This window comes from Rhamphochromis sp. 'chilingali' (assembly GCF_963969265.1).
Source record: "Rhamphochromis sp. 'chilingali' genome assembly, chromosome: 12".
Lineage (NCBI taxonomy): Eukaryota > Metazoa > Chordata > Actinopteri > Cichliformes > Cichlidae > Rhamphochromis > Rhamphochromis sp. 'chilingali'.
The window spans coordinates 14,466,191-14,487,734 of NC_137939.1; the positions used below are offsets into that span (position 1 = coordinate 14,466,191).

Genomic DNA, 21,544 nt, shown 5'->3' on the forward strand with positions numbered 1-21,544 from the left:
GAAAACAATTAAGTGATTGATTCAGATGTTGGAAGATTTGTATTGCAGCTAATAGAAAAATTAATATGGCTGTAATCGTGTGTCATTTGGATTTCTGTGTGGTCTTTCTGCCAAGGCTTTGCTTCTGACAGCAGCCTGTGGACTTACCACAGTCCAGATGCAAATACTTCTTCACATACTAGAATCCAACCTACCACAGTCAGCCCCACTTATGCTCAATCTGCTGACCTCAGCCTGCCACACAGTCTGATGGCACGCCAGACACATAAGGAAAAATTATGTCATTCTGAGATCAATGGTTATGTTTCTGCCAAACAATCAGACATCGTGTGCTGTGCATACTGCAGCAAACTGCTCCAAGTTCTTCTAACATTTACTGATCCAATAGTAAATGTACATATAAAGACAACTTACCAATATTTAACTATTACAGTACCATCAAGGATTTAATGCATTGCTTTAAGAAATTATAATAATATTTAATTATTATTATTATATGAATTATAACTATAAATACATAAATATAAAGGTATGTAATTGTTTTTTTTAACAAATCTAATTTGACATTTATAATTATACTGCAAGAAGCCGAGGAACATCAATTAAATGTGTGAATGTGTGTGTGAATGGGTGAATGACTGAAGGTAGTGTAAAGCGCTTTGGGGCCCTCAGGGACTAAGTAAAGCGCTTTACAAATGCAGGCCATTTACCATCTAAGATTTAGGGTTTTTGCAGTGTAACCATTTTCCTGACTTCTATCACATTATTATACATTACCAGAAAAGAAAAGTAATAATAAGAAGAAGTCCAACAGCAATAGTCCAACATAGCTTACACACTCAGTTGTCCTAGTTTGAAATCTTCAATTCTGCACCACTGAAATTGACTGACTGTGATTGGTATTGTTCCTGGTGCCTGCATTGCGCATGCCACCATGCATTGTGCGTGAAACAGAGTTCTTGGTTATTTCACGTGTATTTACTGAATCGTGCTAACATTTGCATCGCCACAGTGATATCTACAGGGAAGAAAATAAAAAGAGCAAACTGCAACCATGCAAAAACTACAGCGCAAAAACATTCAGAGTCAACAAGACACTGAATATGATGAACACAGTAATCAAGAAATGACAGAAGAAACAGGGCAAGGATGTGGAACAGGTTTATGAGTGGGCGGGAAAGATCACCCACTGCAGAGCTAGTGGGTGTGGAAGGGCTGGGCAGAAAAAAAACAACAAGAGCCGAAATCATGACACACAATGACAAATCTGAGTGGCTAAGGTTTGGCTGGTCACATATTTCATGTTTGCCTTCCTATTTGTGATGTAGGAGCATCGTAAAACTTATTGCAATGTTGTCAGTTTTACACATCTTTGGGCATACACAAAATATTGGACATAGTTAAACCTACAGCAGCTGCCATGAAGCTCCTGGCACACAGTTTTGTGCTGATGTTAATGCCTGATGAGGTTTGGAACTGTGCAGTTATGGAGTCAGCAGAGCGTTGGACACTTTTATGTAATACTGTGTGCCTCAGGGCTCTGTGAAACCGCTCTGTAACTGTATGCGGTCTGACATTTTGTGGCTGTGTTGCTTTGGGTTCCTAAACACTTCTGCTTTGTTATAACACCACTTAGAATAGAATAGAATAGAATTCAACTTTATTGTCATTGCACATGCACAGGTACAGGGCAACGAAATGCAGTTTGCATCCATCCAGAAGTGCTTTAGTGATATAGATATATTACAATATATATTAGCAATAATATAGATATGTAAGTATATTACAGAAATGGGTCTATTATGGTATGTTATAATGTACACGGTATGAAGTATGTTGTGAACATTCTATAACTATAGGTATGTACAGGCTGTAGTGAGTACAAGCTATGTACAGGATATAAATATGAAATAAAAAAATAAAAAAAACTATACAGAAATCTGAGATATACAGTTATACAGAAATGTGAACTATGAAAGTTATAAACAGTTGTAGGATTAAAAATTATCGTATGTACAGAATGATTATTTACACAGAACTATACAGTTAAGATAAGTGAGATATGTGGATAATTTCTACAGAGGCTATATAAAGTGCTAGTGGTTGCGAGTGGTGGTTCAGTCCATGTTATTATTGTGTGTTTGAGGGTACGGTTGTCCATTGTGTGTGTGTAGGTGGTTGTGGGTGTGTGTATGTCCAGTCCATGAGTTTAGTGTGGGTCAGATGTCAGGAGGCAGAGTCTGACAGCTGTGGGGAAGAAGCTGTTCCGGTACCTGGTGGTCTTAGTCCGGAGACTCCTGTAGCGCCTCCCAGAGGGCAGGAGGGTGAAGAGTCCATGTGATGGGTGACTGGGGTCTTTGATGATTTTCCCAGCCCTTTTCACACACCGCTTCCTGTAGATGTCTTTCATGGCAGGAAGTGGTGCTCCGGCGATGCGCTGGGCAGTTTTCACGACCCTCTGCAACGCCTTCCGGTCCGAGGCAGAGCAGTTCCCGTACCAGACTGTTATACAGTTGGTCTGGATGCTCTCGATGGTGCAGCGATAGAAGTTCACCAGGATGTCTGAGGACAGGTGGTTCTTCCTCAGAGTCCTCAAGAAGAAGAGGCGCTGGTAAGCCTTCTTGACCAGCTTCTAGCAGTTGGTCGTCCAGATGAGATCCTCGGAGATGTGGACTCCCAGGAACTTGAAGCTGCTCACACACTCCACAGCCGTCCCCTTAATGTGGATGGGTGGATGTGGGTCAGCATTCCTCCTGTAGTCCACGATGAGCTCCTTGGTCTTCTCAGTGTTAAGCAGCAGGTTGTTTGTGTCGCACCACTTAGCCAGACGATCCACCTCCTCCCTGTAGGCGGCCTCATCGTTGTCACTGATGAGGCCAATCACCGTGGTGTCCTCTGCAAACTTAATGATGGTGTTGGAACCATCAGCCGGTCTGCAGTCGTGGGTGAAGAGGGAGTAGAGGAAAGGGCTCATCACACAGCCTTGTGGTACACCGGTGTTCATCATGATTGTAGATGAACAGTGGTTATCCGGCCGGACATGTTGGGGGCGGTTGGTCAGGAAGTCCAGTAACCATTTGCAGATGAGGGAACTGATGCCCAGGTCTGTCAGTTTCCTGATGAGTTGTGAGGGGTGGATTGTATTGAATGTTGAACTGAAGTCTATAAACAGCATTCTGGCGTAGGTGTTGTTGTTGTCCAGGTGTGAGAGGACAGAGTGCAGTGCGATGGAGACTGCATCCTCTGTGCTCCTGTTCTGACGGTATGCGAATTGGTGGGGGTCCAGGGTGGGGGGGAGACAGGATTTGAAGTGTGCTAGGACCAGCTGCACTTAGTGATGATGGGGGTGAGTGCTACTGGGCGGTAGTCATTGAGGCAAGATGGGTTGGAGTTTTTGGGTATCGGGACGATGGAGGTGGATTTGAAGCAGGCCGGTACCACATCGTGGGCCAAGGACAGATTGAATATGTCTGTGAGCACTCCTGCAAGCTCCCCAGAACACGCTCTGAGAACACGCCCGGGGATGCCATCAGGACCTGCAGCCTTGTGGACATTGATCCTGCTTAGCACCGCTCCTACATCGGTGGGGGAGGGAGTCAGAGGTTGGTGGTCTGGCGTCAAGTCTGCTTTGGTTGTGGTTGTGGGGTTCCCTCGCTCAAAACGAGCATAAAGGTTGTTGAGCTCGTTGAGGAAGGAGACATCAGAGGATGCGGGGGAGGGTTTGGTGGTCCTGTAGTCTGTAATGGTCTGGAGTCCTTGCCACATGCGTCGGGGGTTGGAGTTGGAGAAGTGTTCTTCTACCTTCTTTTTGTAATGGTGTTTGGCTTTTTTGATGCCCTTCTTTAGATTAGCCCTGGCTGTGCTGTAGGCGTGTGCATCTCCTGACCTAAAGGCAGTGTTGCAGGCCTTCAGGAGGAGACGAGCATCCCGGTTCATCCAAGGCTTCTTGCAGTTTATCGTGGAATACCTAAGGGGGGAGAAATTTTCTCCCGCTGATGCAACAGTGCATCTCATTGCAGTATATCTGGCTAATTGAATGGCACTGGATGAAGAGTGGTGCAGGAGTATTTCAAGAGCTTTTTTAATAGAAATCACCCAGAACTGTCTCCAGTGAAGCAGATAAATTGGTTAGAATGAGGTTGAGCCCTTGTTTACTTCTTCTAAACATTTTTCCGTATAACATATACCTAAAAGCACTGTGTTATCTGTCCAAAAGGATCAAACTGAGTTATGGAGACAGCAAATACAGCTGGACGTGGCTATTTTATACAGAAAAAAAATTACGTACAGGTTCACAGTGATCAAAAGCTTATCCCAGCACCCAGCAATGAACATGTTATTACCCTGAAGTCCGTCCAAAACCAACGTTTTTCTGACTTGTTGCTTTTTTTGCAAATATCTGTGCATGACAAATAGGTCATGGCGAAGGTTAAAGAAATTATGGTTTGGGCAAATTATTTATGGTTCAGGTTTTATGGGAATAAGGCCCAACAAAAAAGTTGGATGTGGTTAGAGAAGTGGTTAAAGTTAAACGCAACACTTTAATTATACATCTGTGGCAGGACTGAAACTATCCTACATGGAATTTAAACAATAAACAATAGTATGTCTATGAGCCAAGCTGACCTCCACTTCAATTTCAACAGTGTATTCAACGCTGGCTATGGACACCAACGAAGATGGACTGTATAATCCAAAATTCATTGGATGCCGCCAACACCTACAACAGGGTTAACATCTCCATTTCACCCTATTGTGGTGTCTCACCAGGCCACAGCTCTCAGAATGTTCCGGTGTGACTAAAGGGGTTTATGTGGAAGCTAGCAGTGGCGCCCTAGGACACCACAAGTTCTTTCTAGTCCCTTGATGTTGTAGTTTGTTTTGTTTTTGCCTTCTGTCAGAGCGTGGTGTGTTGACTGGCTATTGGCCCGAGGCTGTCAGGAAGGAAGAAACTGGCCACAAGCTGTCCTTTGGTTGCTCAAACATCCAGCCATATCCATCTGTGTGTGTGTGTGTGTCAAATCAACATCAAGGATATGACTCTTTTTCTCTGTTGGTCCATTTTCATACATGACACTCACATATGGCAATTTTCTGATCTTTGCCTTAAATTAAGGGGTCTTTCCCCCAGACATCAGACAGTTTAAGTTATATGTGACATACATTTCTGGCAATACTGCAGTCTTTACATCGCGCTATGTGAACAGCAGCATATGTAAACAATCAAAAGAAGGGGGAAAATGTGCTGTACAAACAATTTGGGGCTACAAACTCATCGTATGGTACTGGCCAGACCTTGGATCCCCAGAGGAAATGCGATTTTTTAAGTCTGTGATTTTTTTTTTTGTCACACGCTTTTTAAAATGTTTCAGAATGCCGTTTTCTCATTATTTGTCCCTTCACACAAGGGGCAACGTCAGCACAAACAGCTGTTTTCTTTTTAATGGTCTCAGCAGGGGTTTTTTTCACTAGTCAGCACCTCCGTGTATCAGGAGGAAAGGAATAAATGGTGAATTGAAATAGATGCTAAATAGGCAGGTTAGGAATGTTTCAGGACCACCGCTGAGCTGATCGACTGTCACGTCAAAACACCGGCCCGTACTTTCACCCATGCAGGCTTAACGCAGCAGCTGATGGCCAAAGGTAATATTTAGGGATGCATGGCTACACAGCCAAACTCTAAACACTCAAACTCTGAAACAAAAGTTGGACAGTGGAAAGAAACCAGGAGACCACAAGATGCTCTTCTTCTCTCTCTCGCTCTCTGTCTCCAGTGGACTTGTGAGACTATAAATATTAGCCAGCATCAACACGGCCACCACAGGGACTTCACTGGACTCCACCAGACAGTCACACAAGATTAAAACGAGTGAAAGCGCCAGTTTAAAACAGGTAATTCTCTTGTTATATTTCACAATGTCACATCCGGTAAATAATGGCTACTCTTCAGTGCTGGTGTTTGCCTTGTGCGTGTCCCTCATCCTTCTGTTGCGCGATGGACGCTCAGAAGCTTCAGTCTACCACAAAAAAGGTAAGAACCACTTCTGTTCCTCCACTGTTCAAGATAATGTATTCACATTACCCTGCGCAGCTCAGGGGCTGCTACTTTCCACATTAATCAACACTTGTGATTTATGGAAGCTGTGGCTGTTAAACCAACACAAACTGGCTGACCGCAAACTCTCTGTCCTTTATAACCCTGACCTTGCATTCATTCCCCTGGGAGCTCTTCACAGTGCATCAGTGCGTTCTTATTGATCCCCTTCTCAAGGTGACAGACAAACCCCATAAGGATAGCTACCCGCAGCCTGCAGGAACGCTGAGGAAACTCACTGCGGATGCCAGATTTAGCCATTAATGTGCCTGACCCCTTGCAGCGGGGCTTTATGTGTTCTGCCCAGAGGACGGACATTTATAGCCTTTGCAAAGTTACGATGTCCTGGGGGGAAAAAAGTGCATTTTTACCCAGCAGTTTCATACCTGCTCACCTAAAGAGAAGAGCTTAGAAATGTAAAGTCAGATGAGATAGATCTGACAGCGTGGCTCTCGTTTCTTTCGCAGGCATCTGCTCCTCCAAAGACAAGAACTACAAAGCAGGAGATTCTTTCCGGAGAGGTTGCGACAAGTGCTTCTGTCACGCGTTTGGTTTCTACTGCTTTGCGTGAGTAGAATTTTTTTTTCCAGTTCAGCTCATTTCAGGCCACTGATTTACAGTGATGGGAATAACAGCGTTACAACTAACCGTGGTACTTTTTCAGTAACGAGTAATCTAACTAATTACTATTCCTATCGTTACAATGCCGTTACCGTTACTAACAAGAAAATGTGGTGCGGTCATGTTACTATTTTTCAACAAACAGACTGTTGAAGCTGTCTTCAGCTTACCGCACCTTATATCAGTTGCATGGAAGTAGCTGTCTATGTAAGTAATCTGGACTAGGGCTGGGTATCGTCACTGATTTCTAGAATTGATTCGATTCCAATTCACAAGGTCCCGAATCAATTCGATCCACGATTTGATTCAATTCAATTCGATTTGAATCTGGGAAATTTTGCTTCAGACAGTCAGAAATATTATAATTCAGATCAGTACATTTACATATTTTTGTATCTATAAAAAGGAAGCTGACACACGCAAGACTTTATCAAAGGTGTGAGCGTCACAGCAGATGCCTTTGTGTCAAAGTAGCTGAAGATAAAACACAGAAAAACATGGAGGTTTTCCTGGCCTGGGATTTTATAAAAATATTCTGCAGTACATCAAAAATGAAAGAAAACCATTAATCAACATATGAACATTACCTCTGAAGTTACAGAGGTTTTATTAGAGACACGGCTAAGCGGTTTGCATTTTGCATAGTTTTAAAAAGTTTACATTTGTTCAGAAGCCTATTGAACAGCAGAAATTAGGTTTTCTTTTCAGAAGTAAGTAAAGTAAAAGGAAAAAAAAAAAACAGCGGCCGACAGCGTCGTAAATAACGGTAGACTTGTGCTTAACAAGCAAGCGAATAATGAAGAAAACAGATTTTTAGACGGGAAACTGTTCTTGAAGTATACAGAGAGAGAGAGGGAGAGAGAGAGAGAGAGAGCTGTGCATGATTTTATCGTGGTAGAAGCAAAACAGCAAAAGTCAGAGGGGATTCATAACTATGTTTATGTGAAGCGTAGTTTGGATCTTCTTTTGCTGCTGGTTCGGTCAATATTGTTCTCCTTTGTAGTGGACAGAAATTTTTTTTTTGGAGTGGCACAAATAATTTGTGTGGCATCTTATTGAATGCAGAACACCTGATTATTATCTAAATAGTGTGAAATGGTTATTTAAAAAAGGGGTAAAAGGTAAATGACTGCAAATAACTTTGTTGTTTGCAAAACTTATGCATAGGATTTTAAAATTGACAAATTATATTTGCATTTAAAGTTATGAAATATAATTGAATAAACATGTTTGTGGTTTTTACAGTAAAAAATATCACTTTTTAAACTCGGATTTTATGTTTTTTGTCTGATTTTAGATCAATTGTGTTAATACAGTATGTCAAAATAAAACATAAATTCAGACACGTGAGGTCGTGCTGAAAAGAATGATACTAAACAAGGCAAAGTAAATCGTTTTTAAAGGTAAAATGTGGAGGGAAAATCAAAAGTAGTTAAAAATGGCCAATTATACCCTGGACCCCCGAGGGTTAAACATTTTTTTTAAAGTAACGCAATAGTTACTTTTTGAGTAATTAATTACTTTTAGAATCTTGTAACTCAGTTACTAACTCAGTTACTTTTTTGAAGAAGTAACTAGTAACTATAACTAATTACTTTTTTTAAGTAACTTGCACAACACTGCTGATTTATTAAAATGACTGTAGCCTCATGAAAGCACCTCTCTCTTCCCTGCTTCTCCTTTGCAGCCCGATGAAACCCACCTCGTGGCCCAAGAAGTGTCGCCGGATCAGGATAGAGTGTGGTTATGCGGTCGTTTATAAAGAAAATCCACTGGTGGAGTGTCGAGCCTACAGCTGGATAGGATGAAACACTACAGGAGAACTCACATGAAAACATAAAATATGTAAAAAACATACACCCTAAAAACGTTGTGCAGTCCTAACACGAGAGTCCTGGTCAGTGCAACTTTGCTGATGTTACTGTGTTTAGTTTTCATGAGGACAAGTCAGATTATTATTTGATGCTCTGGTTACAGGGAATAAGGTCAAGTTATTAGAATGTGTAGCTTTATGTGCCTTTTTTCCCTGTGCTCTCCTTGACGATAATCCAACACTCTGGTTTAGCTTGACAGTCGGATATGATCTTTTCCAGTTATTCCGCTCAACATGAGTGTATTTCAATGACAATCTCTTTCTCTGATCTGTAATTTTCACCCTACAGAGCTTTGCAACAGATGGCATTAACCTTTGACCGTCCCCCAGGTCTGTGTAACCCATCTACTGTCAACTATAGGGTTTGGCTTTCTGAAGGATTTCCATCTATTTTGAACACCAAAAGAGGAAACAAGCTTTTAAGACAAGATTTGAAATCTACCTGAAAATCCACCTGTTTAACATGTGGCAGAAACAAAACCCAGCCCTAACTACAACACTAGATGGGTCACTGATGACCAGGTGAATGCTGAATGAATGCGCCTGTCTCTGAGAACATGTATCGACTCAAAGTGTTTCACATGTGAAGAAGGTCACTAGTGAACTGTACTTGTACTAAATGACTTATTGAAATGGACAGCTGTTTGCAGTGCCAGAAAGTTCTTTTTATACGAAGCTCAACCCCAATAAATGCAGCGTCTGGTACATTAACAGTCACCATCCAAGAAAAATAGCATAGACTGTATATGAAAGATGGGGGCAGCCATGGTGACCTTTTTGGAAGACCCTTTTTTGTGAAGTCCAGCCTCGAAGCGCATCCTGCTTCATTGTTCCTCTGCTCACAAATGCTTGTCATGATTTACAAAATAAATAAGTAAGATGTATTTACTGAGGTCAGGAACCAATGAAGCTGAAGTCGTTTTTTTCTCTCACATATTTCTATAAAACTTTTTTCTTCAGCGAGAGAAACATCCTGCTTCTTTTGAAATACTGTAGAGAGATTCTTTTCTTGAAAATCATTGTCAGGTTAGTCTTTACTTGTCCTTGCTGAAGATTTAAGTATAAGAACCAGTTACGTGTAAACTTTTTGCATACGAAAGACAAAATGATCTGACCAAAACTGTCAGATAGCTTGGACTTTTAAATGAACCATACACAGCACTGGTTCTTTTGGCACTTGCACACAGTTCTCAGATTGTTTTGGTTTTGGAATTTTTTTCAGTCTCTTAATGTGATTCTAGGCTGACTCAGTGGTGTGGATGTTGTAATCAGGCTCTGCGGGGGTTATATCTAAACCCATATTTTTCTGGTTTACAAGTCGCTACAGAATTAATTTAGGGTTAATCAGATGATTTGAGCTCATGTAAAACAAACATCAACAACAAAAAAGGCTTGACTTGGATTTGCACTCCTTCTAATGTCACTTTGTTCTTTAAAGTGCTTCACTTTACTGTACAAAACTTAAACTAAACGAGCACATGCACTGTAAAAGATCAACAAATGATTACAGTTTGAGTCATTCTCAGATAGAAAATCATATTCAAAATGACTAAAGAATAAATCCACACTTGGTTGCAGATTGAGAACTTCACACTTATTAGCAGCGTCAGAGCTGAGCTTCTCATGGTTGTTTAAAAAAAATCACAAGGAAGTTGAAAAAGCTCATTGTGCTTTGCTGGGCTCTTGTAGCGAAGTTCAAATTCTTCTTTTTTGAATGTTGTATAAGAAGCCCATCAGATGCTGTGAAAACACAAAGATGCCCTGAAATCGACAAAGTCTAGCAGCAACTTGAAGCATCTGTCTATAAGGGCTGCAGAGGCCTAACAAGAAGCTAACAGGAAGTCAACCAAGGGTGGCGGAGGCACTGTGCAGCAGTGGCCCTCTTCTCTGGGTGATAATTCAACATGGAAAGTAGGAAGTCAGAGAACCCAGAGGCCTCCTCCAACAGGAAGTGGTATTTCTCCACCAAAACCTCATAGAGGCTCCAGAACCTCAGCGGACCGACACGACGCAGGTCGCCTGGATGAAAACCATAAACTGTTACAACAGACGAGCAGCTCACTGGCAGCAATAACAACACATTAACACAGGAAGAAAGATCTCATCTGGAAGTGAAGGTAGACGCTCACCTCTGCAGCTGAAGTACTCAGCAGAGTATTTACCCGACAAGGCAACAGCGGCCGGGATTTTGCCAAGCAGCTCCGTTATCTGGCCAATATGATCTGAGGTGGATAAACACATACAAGCATGGCACAGAATGCATTAGTATCCTAATTACAATGAAGGCATGGTGTAATCTCACTTAATCCCGTGTCAGTGCTCGTCACACAGCCATCTAAACACACCTTCCTCCAGGGAAATGGACTCACTGGCTCTGGGCTCAAACAGTGAGTCTCCAGTGATCAACTCAAAGGCCTGAGAGAATTCAGGAGAACATTTAGTGGTGACACACAGAATAAGTAAGAATGCACAGATAGCTTTTTATCAGAAAGGTTTCACTATAGGTAATTTAGCTACAGGGCAGCATAGCTTTAGCTACGAATTGTGCAAATTACTTTAATTCCCATTTGATGGAATGGTATATAAACATAACATTATGGGATTAAATATTTCAAAGTGTGAACATCACATTAGTTTGGATTGTCTCTCACCATGCATGCGACACTCCAGATGTCAGCAGGTGGGCCATACTCAGATCCCAGCAAAACCTCTAGTGAGCGATACTGTCGGGTCTGGATCTCCTCACAGAAATGTTTGTACTGGTGATGACAGACAGAAGGGTTTAAAGGTGATTTGGTGTGTGTGCGCATTTGACAGAGAGCCAGAAAGATCTATTCCTCTTTATTCCCTTTCTCGTTGTTTTATTTTCTTTGTCACTTGTGTTCTACAGTGTGGCTTCTCAGCAGAGTTGAAGCATCATGTTTACACTTCTTACAATAAACTTTGCCTTTTTCTTCCAAATCTGGCTCGAGTTCTTACTTTGAGTGTGGAGGTACAATACAAAACCTCAGTTCCTCTTTGCTTTGGAGGATTTATAGCGCTTTTTAAGAGAACCTCTTCAATTCTATAGCTATTAAGATAATTAAATGTGATCAAACTACATCCACACAGTACCAAAAGTGAATACAATGCTTTTGTCCACTTGGGGGCAGCAGAGAGCATTTTGGAACAGAATGTTGACATATAATATTGTCACCTTTCAGGCTAATGTTGCAAGCTTCTGATGACAAAAACATAAAGTGGCTGACCCTTTATACAATTTAATAATACACTAATAAAATATGTTAAACCAAAAGTTTTATAAGTGTATAAGTGTAAATACTAACCACCCAACAGGAGCTCCCCAAGTCAGCAATCTTCACTGCAATTTCCTTTAAGCTGTACGGGTTTACCCGATTGCTTTCTGGGAGAAAAAAACAAACAAACATTATTATTATTATTATGAATTTGGATTTCCAAGATAAATGTTTTATATTAAAATTAAATAGTACACAGCTGTTTTTGTCCAGCTCTAATAGCTGGGATGGCATGGTTAATGTATTTGCTTGATTATATGTTGAATTAGTTTCATTATTTTTTTCTTAGCACAAAAACAAACACCACAAATACTGAAGCAAATATTTATTTATGTATTTACAGCTGCATGGTTGCCTATACGGCCCATCAGAAATAAAAATATCTGGCGCTGAACCTTTTTATTACTGAAACTCTTAAACACTCTCAAGCATCTGTAGCAATGAAGGACAAAATAAAACGTGCCTGGTGAACTGGCTTCCTTCCCAGTCTGTAACGAGGAGGAGCTGCTGCCCCCTGCTGGTGCTTTGTGGGACTGCTCTTCCAGACACACAAGGATGTTTTCTGGCTTGATGTCTGTGTGGATGATTTTACATTGAGAGTGAAGGTAGTCCAGCCCCTGCAGGACCTATAGAAAAATACACAGATCTGATGATGTTTCCTTTCCTTTCCTGCTCCCTCACCGATGATTTTATCAGGAAAAAACATCAGGAATCGGGAATCAGCTCTCGTTGATTCCCCCACCATGTCAGTGTTTTCACAATTTGAGATCTTCCTTTATTAAAGTTTGTTTAAGCAACACTTTTGGGAAAATTCTTTTTATTATTATTATAAATTACTAAGCTATAGCCAGAATGATTAGCCTAGATTAACATTGTGCAGCATGGACTGTTGGTAAATTGCTTAACAATGTAAAATGCCACTAAAATAAATAAAATGCACAACAGTGATACAGTAAAATATAGAAGAGAAAAAAATAAAATCAATAAATCAATAAATTAAATCAGTAATAGTCAATAAAAACAACAACAACAACAACTAAGGCTGTTAAAACCAAAATGTTTAGGTCAACGTGCGTTAAAAGCCAGACCATAAAAATGTGTCTTCAGTAACGATTTAAAAAGTTTGTGCAGATCTAACATTAAGACGAAGTCTGGTATAGAGAAGGCTCTGTCACCACGAGATTTAAGTTTAGACCGTGGAATAGTTAAAGTTAGTTTTGACCTGGACCTCGTGGTTCTTTCTGGAGTATAAATAAATAGGAGCTCAGACAGGTGAGAAGGGGCTCGGCCGTTTAGTGATTTAAAAAGAAAAAGTAAAATGTTAAGTTGGCTCCTGTAAGGAACAGGAAGCTACTGTAGGGAGGCCAACACTGGGGTGGTATGCTCCTTCTGTTTTGTGCCAGTTAGCAGAAAAGCAGCTGCATTTGGTGACAATAAATAGAGGCCTGGTCCAAACCAAAGTACAGAGAATTACAGAAAACCACTGAAGAGCAGAGCCTTTTAGGCCAGCATAAGATTCCAGCCGTGATAGCAGGATATCATGGTCAGCGTGTCAAAGGCTGCTGTCAGGTCCAACAACAAGAGGGTAGGGCTGCCAGAAACCAGAGTTAAAAGAATATCATTAAAAGCCCCTAAACATGTTGTCTCAGTGCTGTGTAGTGATTAAAACCAGATTGAAACTTTTAGAGATCTCATTAAGATCAAGGTCGCTAACTGTTTGTTCAGAAATGATTACCCCAAATTTCCCCAAATGGGAAACTGTACAAAAACCTATTGGTTAAAAAATTATCCCACAAATTTTGAACAAAGAGGTGAAGTTTAAATTACAGTTTTTTTCAATCGCTAACAAGCGCCTACCCATACTTCAGATACTTTTTCTAAACTCTTAACACAGACTCACACCTACAAAACACAATTGGCCAAATGGATAATTTTCTTCTCAAAAATACATTTTGTTAAATATATACTAACTCTTCATTTCAAAATAGAACACATCTTTCTCTGCACACACTAACTGTACAAAAACACTATAAATCTGACTCAAAATGAAATTAGTCTGTCAAAGAATAACACTTGTTTTCACTTCACAAGGTACATGCAGTCAATCAAAGTACACCAGGTTTCAAAATACTGGCTATTATTGACATTACAAAAACTGCATAGACTTTTATGTTTCAGTTTTACAGGTATTTGCATGCGAAACATGCAATCCACCATTTTGACACCAGAAATGTCTTGGTTGGTAACTGTATGTCCACATGTACAGTAATGTTCACATTCAAAAGCATTCCAGTAAAAAGCAAACAAGTTTATGTTTCTTTACTGTTTACTACAGGAGGTACAGTAGAAACACAGTATGATAGGACAGAGAAAGTTTTACAGTATTGCTTACAGTGAACAAAATATCCATGAAACACACAAGAGCATTCTGAACAAAAAAACAACAGCAAAAAGCCAAGATAAAAAGGGGGGGAGGGGGAGGGGGGCTAAAAAAAGGCAAAAACTTTGCATCTAATCTCTGCGATCTTCAGGGTTAGGCCACATTTTTTCATCAACATCACATCTGATGTTATCCAAGTCGATGCACCTGGGATAAAACCGCCTGGTATGTCGGATCCACCCTTGGCAATCGTCAACTGTGATGTCCCTGGAGCCAGCATCCATGGCTTCAAGGAGGGACATCTGGTCATGTGGCTGATGGTCATAAACCTTCCACCGCCATGCAGAAAAGAACTCCTCTATGGGGTTGAGGAAAGGTGAATAGGGTGGAAGGAAGAGACTTACCAGTCTTGGGTGGACTTCAAACCATGTTGTTATTGCTTGCGAGTGATGGAAAGCCACATTGTCCCAGGTAATTACAAAGGTCCTCATGTTTTCACCCTCCTGACCCTGCTCTGGAACCAGGCGCTGGTGGAGATCATTGAGAAAGGCAAGCAAGCGCTCTGTATTATAGGGTCCAACCTGACATCTGTGAAGGAGTAATCCTGCATTTGCAATTGCTGCACACATGGTAATGTTTGCCCCTCTCTGTCCTGGCACATCAACTGTGGCCCTTTTTCCAATTACATTCCGTCCACGTCGACGCCTTTTGGCCAGATTGAATCCTGCCTCATCGATGTATATGAATTTATGAGGGGCCTGGTTGGCCTCCAATTCCATAACTCTCTGAAACAAAGTTTATGTAAGTCATGTTATTACTGTATACCATACTGTACTGTAACCTAGTATTGTGTAGGTTACCTACTTGCAAAGTGCAAAGCTTATAGAACTGGACATTGGATTGAATATACACTGTACCTGGACATATTGTCGTCGTAGCTCCTTGACCCTCTCACTGTTCCTCTCAAAGGGAACAGTGTAGAGCTGCTTCATCCGCACTCTGTGTTTGGACAATGTCCGCGTAATGGTTGTGAGGCTGATTCTATCGATATTGTCAAATATCTCATGGTCCGCCACAATTCTAGTTTGAATTTCACGCAGTTTTATTGCATTATTTGCAGTAACCATTTCTACAATGGCAAGCTCCTGATCATTACTGAGGAGCTTTCCTCTTCCCCCAGAGGGTGGAAGACGTTGCATTCTTTAGAAAGACAAAAAATTCAACATATGCATTACTGTATGACCATATTGACATGTCAAGTGAGAATAGGAACAATCCATGTAAAATGCAATACTTACCTGTTGGTTTGTTGAAAGATGCGTATAATGGAGGCAACCGTTGACCGCCTCAAATTGGGCTGCACTCTTTCACCAGCCTCTCTTAGTGAAAGACCATGGTTGATTACATGGTCAATGATAGTGGCACGAATTTCATCACTGACTACTGTTCTTGCAGCCCTTGGAATGCCACCACCACGCATTCTTACACCTCTACCTTGCCCTCTCCTTGGGCCTGCTCTTCTCCCTGGGCCCCTTGCTCTTACTCCTCCTCGACCAGACATTACAGTGTTTGTCTTTTTTTTGTTTCCAAAAACATCACTCCTCAAGGTCTTGCCTTATAAACCCCACTGAGTCTAAGCCAGAATGGAAGAAGCTGTCGTTGGCCCAATTTACCCAACATAAATCAGCTGTGTGTCAATTATTCAATTGTTTGTTTATTATCAGCTGATATATATTTTTGATATTGATATTGTTTTTGTACTGATATCATTGCAGAAGCAGAGGTTTTTATACTGTATCTACGGTTTGGAATATTGTTTTTGCTATTGTGGGATGTTGTGTGTTAACATTCGTAAATACTACAAAAACAGTCCATAATTTTGTTGGGAGGTATAGCTTGTCTGTTAAGAAAATGTAAGCATTGTGGAAATGTGTTCACTGACTGCATATTGGGTGAACACGACATGAAATGTAAGAATGGTATGGCCACAACAGACCGATGCTGTGCTAATTGTGTTTAGAGTTTTGCAAATGTGACAACTGTTTGGACAAACGCTTGTTAGCGACTGGAAAAAACTGTAAACACACCTTATATGAACTTGATTTCTGGTGCCTGGGTTTTCTGGTCTGCTTTGTCTTACCTGGATAAGTATTTGTTTGATCCAAGGCTGCAACAGTCCTGGATTCCCAAAGCAGAGCTGCAAGCATCTCAGGTCAGGCCCCAGCAGCTCCAGCACTAGGCAAATGTCTAACCACCATACATTAAGGTCAGTTTCCCAAACCACTTTGCTGCAAAAACTACATCCACTACAACATGTTCACATTTTAATACTTTGACATTGATTGTTTCAATGATGTAATGGAACAGCTCAAAGGATTCTGGAATATGCGCCCAAGAAATCCCATCTCCAAAAAGGATACGTACCCCATTTACCCCAACCAGCTTAAACTCATCTAGCAGTCGAACGATCCTTTGGCCAAAGGGATGACGGCCCACAGAACCACTGGCCTGTTGAAAGAGAGGAGACGAGAGGATGAAAACAGAGGAAGAAGAGCAAGAAGAGATTTTTTTTAAAGAGGGAGGGGATGATTCGTCCTTTATTAAAAGATTGGCAGAGAGTGATGCTCCAAAGATATGACAGAGAAAAATATCTGACAGACAGAGCGCTTAGAGAGGAGATTCACAAGCAGACGGTCACTAACACATCGCAGGAGAGCCAGTTCATCCTCTCCAGCCTGGGTGAAGCCAGCCCCACTCTTCAACACCTTCACAGCAACACGCCGACCTAGCCTGCCAACACAGACACCAGATCAGATGTGCATGCTGGTTACTGGACAAAGTAAAAGACTCAAACTAAATATTTGTTTGATCCAATTTTTAATTATTATAATTATATGATGCCTAATAAGATCAAATTTCTCCACCGCTTCCACCCTGATCATATCACACAGTCTCAAAATGAACCTACTTGAGGTCCTGGCAGAGCCATACAGTGGAGAAATAACCCCAGCCGAGTTTGGACACCACCTGGTATCTTCTGTTGAAGGTGTCCCCTATCTGGATGGGGTGGTACCCACCTTGGGGGGATAAAAGCAGAATGACATGAATGAACAAAGTCCCATTTCTAGTTGAACTGCTTATATGGTTGAATTTATTCTAGGTTTCAGTGATTAGGCACTTCTCTATATGACCTGACATCTGAAACCTTGTTATCATTCGCTAAGGATTTTCCATATGCTGTTTAGAGAGCTTTGAAAGATGACTAAAAATATAGCCGCTAAAGCTATTTCTGGCGTTGCAACTTCCTATAGGCTATAACATGTCTGTTAGTGAGTAATACATTCAGATCTGCTAGTAGGACAGAGAAAAATGGCGAGGCATACGTCTGTATCGCTTCTCTTTCAGCAAGCATGACACACAGTTGTTGGACATTGTCAGCAGTCTTGAAACTGAATTTCTGTGTCTATTAAATTTAAGCATGAGATACACCAGCCTGTGATTTATTACTGTGTCAGGCACCGGTGGTATCACATACGCAGCAGAGGATATATGAGGTACACACAAAGACTTGCACAGCTGGCAGGTAAGAAGCGGGGACCAAGGTCAGACCAGCAAATTGGCAACCAGATACTGCGCATTAAAGCAATGCATAATGAGAGAGGCACACAGGCTTAGTGCAGCTATGAGGCTTATGAGAAGCCACACTTTGGATTTACACAAGCAAAGCACAAGAAAAAATATGCATGGATTCTTATGATCATCTTTGACTTTTTATCCCTCAAAAGCCAAACAGGAGTCCCTCAAAGCTGTTTTCTGAGCTAAGCAGTTTCTGTCATAATTCAGGCTGCTAATAGAATAAAATGACTGTGTTTACATCAGAAGTTACCAAGAGTGGTCAAGAGTGTCTGTTAAATTAGAACTTTATTGTGTCAGAATTTGTCAATAAGGGTACAGTGGAGGTTGTCAAATGTTGTCTTTATGGGGGAAAGGGGTTATATTGGCTCACCTTAAGGTTAAACTTAAATAGATGGTCACGTTATAGTCAACTCACAATACGGTAGGTGTGTGATCTTATATTCTCGGTCATTGTGGTTTGCTCTTCTTATACATAGGCTGTCTAGTTCTAATTATGTCTGAACCTGCCTTCTTCTTGACCTGTAAGAAGTTGACCCCAAGTCAAAATCTCCTTTTCAAACTGCTGCATTTCAGTAAATGGAGCCTGAAACGTTAAATCTACACGAAGCACTCCAAGAGCACAAACCTCCACCAAGGCAGCTCTCTCTCCTGGCAGTTTTAAAGCAATAGTGTTTTTGTTGTTGTTGTTGTTGTTGTTGTATATATTCACTTTGCATCAGCTTGGTGGATAAAAGGCACATTTTAATGGATTGTTAACATGACCCCACTATACACCCCTACAAATCTTTTGAGTTGTTGTGTTTGCAGATAGCATTTTCGTGCATGTTCTACCAAAAACAAAACTTCCTTGGTGGAGGTAATTATAGCCGTGACCTTATAAAGATGCAGTGAATATTAGCAAATACAGTACCGGCAACTTCCTGGTCTGAAAATCAAAGCCACTGCTAAACACACTCCAATGTTCACTTGAGACTGACCCAGAAGCAAGTCAATCATAGCAAACCTTCATGTTAAAATATTCAACTGGACGTCATTAAAATGTAGGTTTACTAATACAAAAATGGTTCTTGTGGCCTACCAGGTCTTACCTACACTGCATGAGCTTCAGTCAGTTAGACTTTAGTCTTTTATTAGTCTGTTTCTTAGCACTAATTCACATTTATTTGTGCTTGTATATTGCACCCATGTGGTTTATGAATGAAGCTTAGTGTCTGTGAAGGTTCTCAGTCATCCAGGTCATCGTAGTCTAAGGAGCTGGGTGAGCTCATTGTGGGCCAGGTTTCACAATGAGCTCACCCGAAACCCTGGCTGATTGTGACCCACACCCGCTTTCACACCTTGGCTCATGTGATTAGGTAGAGGATCATCAGGGGGTCCTTTTGTCCCTCTGTGGGGGGTTACTCCCACTAGGTTTAAATCTGGGACTCTCCACCATTTGACCCTTAGAACTGAAGAAGCTTCTCGGATGAGAGGTGAAACGTTTTCAAGCAACTCAAAGAAGTCCAGACGCTTTTCTTTCCAAGCTCCTTAGACAATGAAGCTTAGCTAGCTAGCAATGTTAGCAAAAATGCTAACATTGAGACATCAAACTGAAGAGACCATAATCAAAGGGTTAGGTCTCAGGGGCTATAGCCATCTTTTATATGCATATATCTTTTATATACAGTCATGAATGAGCAATGGAGTGAAGAGAAATGTGCAAGAAGGCCTCAGCTACTTTGGCAAAAGGCCAAATTGTGACGGATTGGTGACTTGGTCAAAAGTATCTGTAAAAGGGCAACTACTGAAGTGAACTGGACTACTGAAGTCGCTGTTTCTTTTATATAATGTGGATGAAGGGTTTGATAGACATGACAGATTACTCAGGGGTTGACTAAGGCTCTCAAATTCCTGAATCTGAGAATCTGTGGGATACATGGAGACCCCACCTCACAATTTAAAAGATGAAAGGATTTGATGATAATGTCCTTGTGTCTGATATCCTTAGGGGATCTTGAGATGTCTCAGAGTGCATGACTCCATGTTCAATGGTGGCACAATGGAGAGTACATGATATCAGGCGTGTGTTTAATATACGAGCGGGTAATATGTGTAGTGAATCTGACAAACCTAAAAGTAGACTTTACTCTGTCCAGTATTTGACATGTTAAGATTTCTTTCAAACAGCTCAGTGTGCAGTTTTGCATTATATTCACAGACTCATCCAATCTTGTTTCCACAAACCAGAATCTGGTAACTGTTTCCTTTTTAAAGCTGTCCAATCCACCGCCCAAGCGCTCCTCTCGTCGTACTTGGACAACTCTTCTGGCAAAAATCCGAAAACTATTTGTAAACTGTAGCAGCAACGCTCAGTGTCTCAAAATGATGCTGCCAACAGGAACTTAGCTTGCAACAGCGGCCCATTCTCATAAACACTGCATCATTTCCAGCTGGAGCGGGCTCTGAATAACAGAGTCAGCATGTTGAAAGAATCTTTAATTACATCCTGGTACAAGCTGCTTTGAGGGTTTCGAGAGGCTCGGGATAAAAGTTAGGATACATGTGTGAGTTACCATAACAGTATTCTTGGGGGTCCTCAGAGACCTGACTGTCCTTGGGATCCAGCTGCTCCTGGCATCCAAGGGCTTTGAAACTGTTAGACACGCCACCCTCACTCCTGCAAACACACACAAACCCAGAAATTCAAACAGTGTATTCATATGTGTGTCAGTTTCTGAGAGCTGAACTACTTTTGGAGATTCCCACAGACTCAGCGTGCCGTGGACGTTTGCCCCACTGCCCAGCTGAGAGTGGACAAGCAGCACCGGAAGTTGCACTATTTCTAACTAGGCTGTAAATCATTTAGAAGCATCTCCGCGCAACCTGATAACTCTGCACGCCAGCTGCTCCCAATACACAGATGGCCCGAGGAGTCGGAGTCACGTCATGTCTGGAAATACTGATCACAGGTCTGTTTTCAGCAGAGGGACATATACAGTAGAGTTTAAGAGCTAGACGCGAATAAATGTGAAAGATTTTAGGGGCAAATTTTAAATAATTATCGATAATGTCAAAAAAAAAGAGTTTAGGAGCTGAGTTGCATTTTCTTGAGGTCACGCAAGAATGCAAGGCTACATAAAAACATGAAAGAAGAAACGAAATAATAATGATGATACTAATGCAGAAAGTTTTATACTCACACACGATGCTGTTCAGCCTCTGTATGAGGCAGGCAGGGGCTCCTCTGCATGGTGCGATTAAGCAGATGTCGCCAGTACATTAAAATTTCCGATTTTTTGGCATAAAGTGAGGAGAGAGTTAGGCGCAGGAAAAAAAGCAAGTAGCCCTGATTACAGTTGCTGCCCTTGAATCTAGTTAAGCAGCTGAGAGGTGGAGGTGGTGGAGGTAGAAGGGGTTGTGGTGGGGGTCTGCTTAGTCTCTCAGGAGGCTGGAATCAGCAGTCAGCAGGGTCTAAACATGGAAATCCCCCCGCAGGGTCTTGGCTCACAGTCTGTCAGGTTTTCACCTGCTCTGCTGCAGGACTTGCATCTTTCAGTCACCAGCCTCAGATTAAACTCTCTCTCTCTGTTCCTCGATGTCTCGTGCATGCTGGGAAAGCTATAAAAGAGAGAAGGCGCCCCTAAAAGATGAGCCGAACGTCACAC

The 21,544-nt window shown here is 41.5% G+C and overlaps 1 protein-coding gene across 1 annotated transcript; it reads right to left on the bottom strand.

Moving 5' to 3' along the window:
* Positions 1-7,317: 7,317 nt before the first annotated feature.
* LOC308407840 (SRSF protein kinase 3) lies at positions 7,318-21,544 on the bottom strand. Its single transcript, XM_080899751.1, has 12 exons — positions 21,080-21,544; positions 20,453-20,556; positions 17,233-17,341; positions 16,967-17,054; positions 16,685-16,772; positions 16,405-16,511; positions 12,348-12,510; positions 11,915-11,991; positions 11,240-11,347; positions 10,934-11,003; positions 10,718-10,810; positions 7,318-10,607 (listed from the first exon to the last, which is right to left on the bottom strand). The coding sequence occupies exons 1-12, from the start codon at positions 21,157-21,159 to the stop codon at positions 10,420-10,422; spliced, it is 1,275 nt and encodes a 424-aa protein (XP_080755877.1). The 5' UTR covers positions 21,160-21,544; the 3' UTR covers positions 7,318-10,419.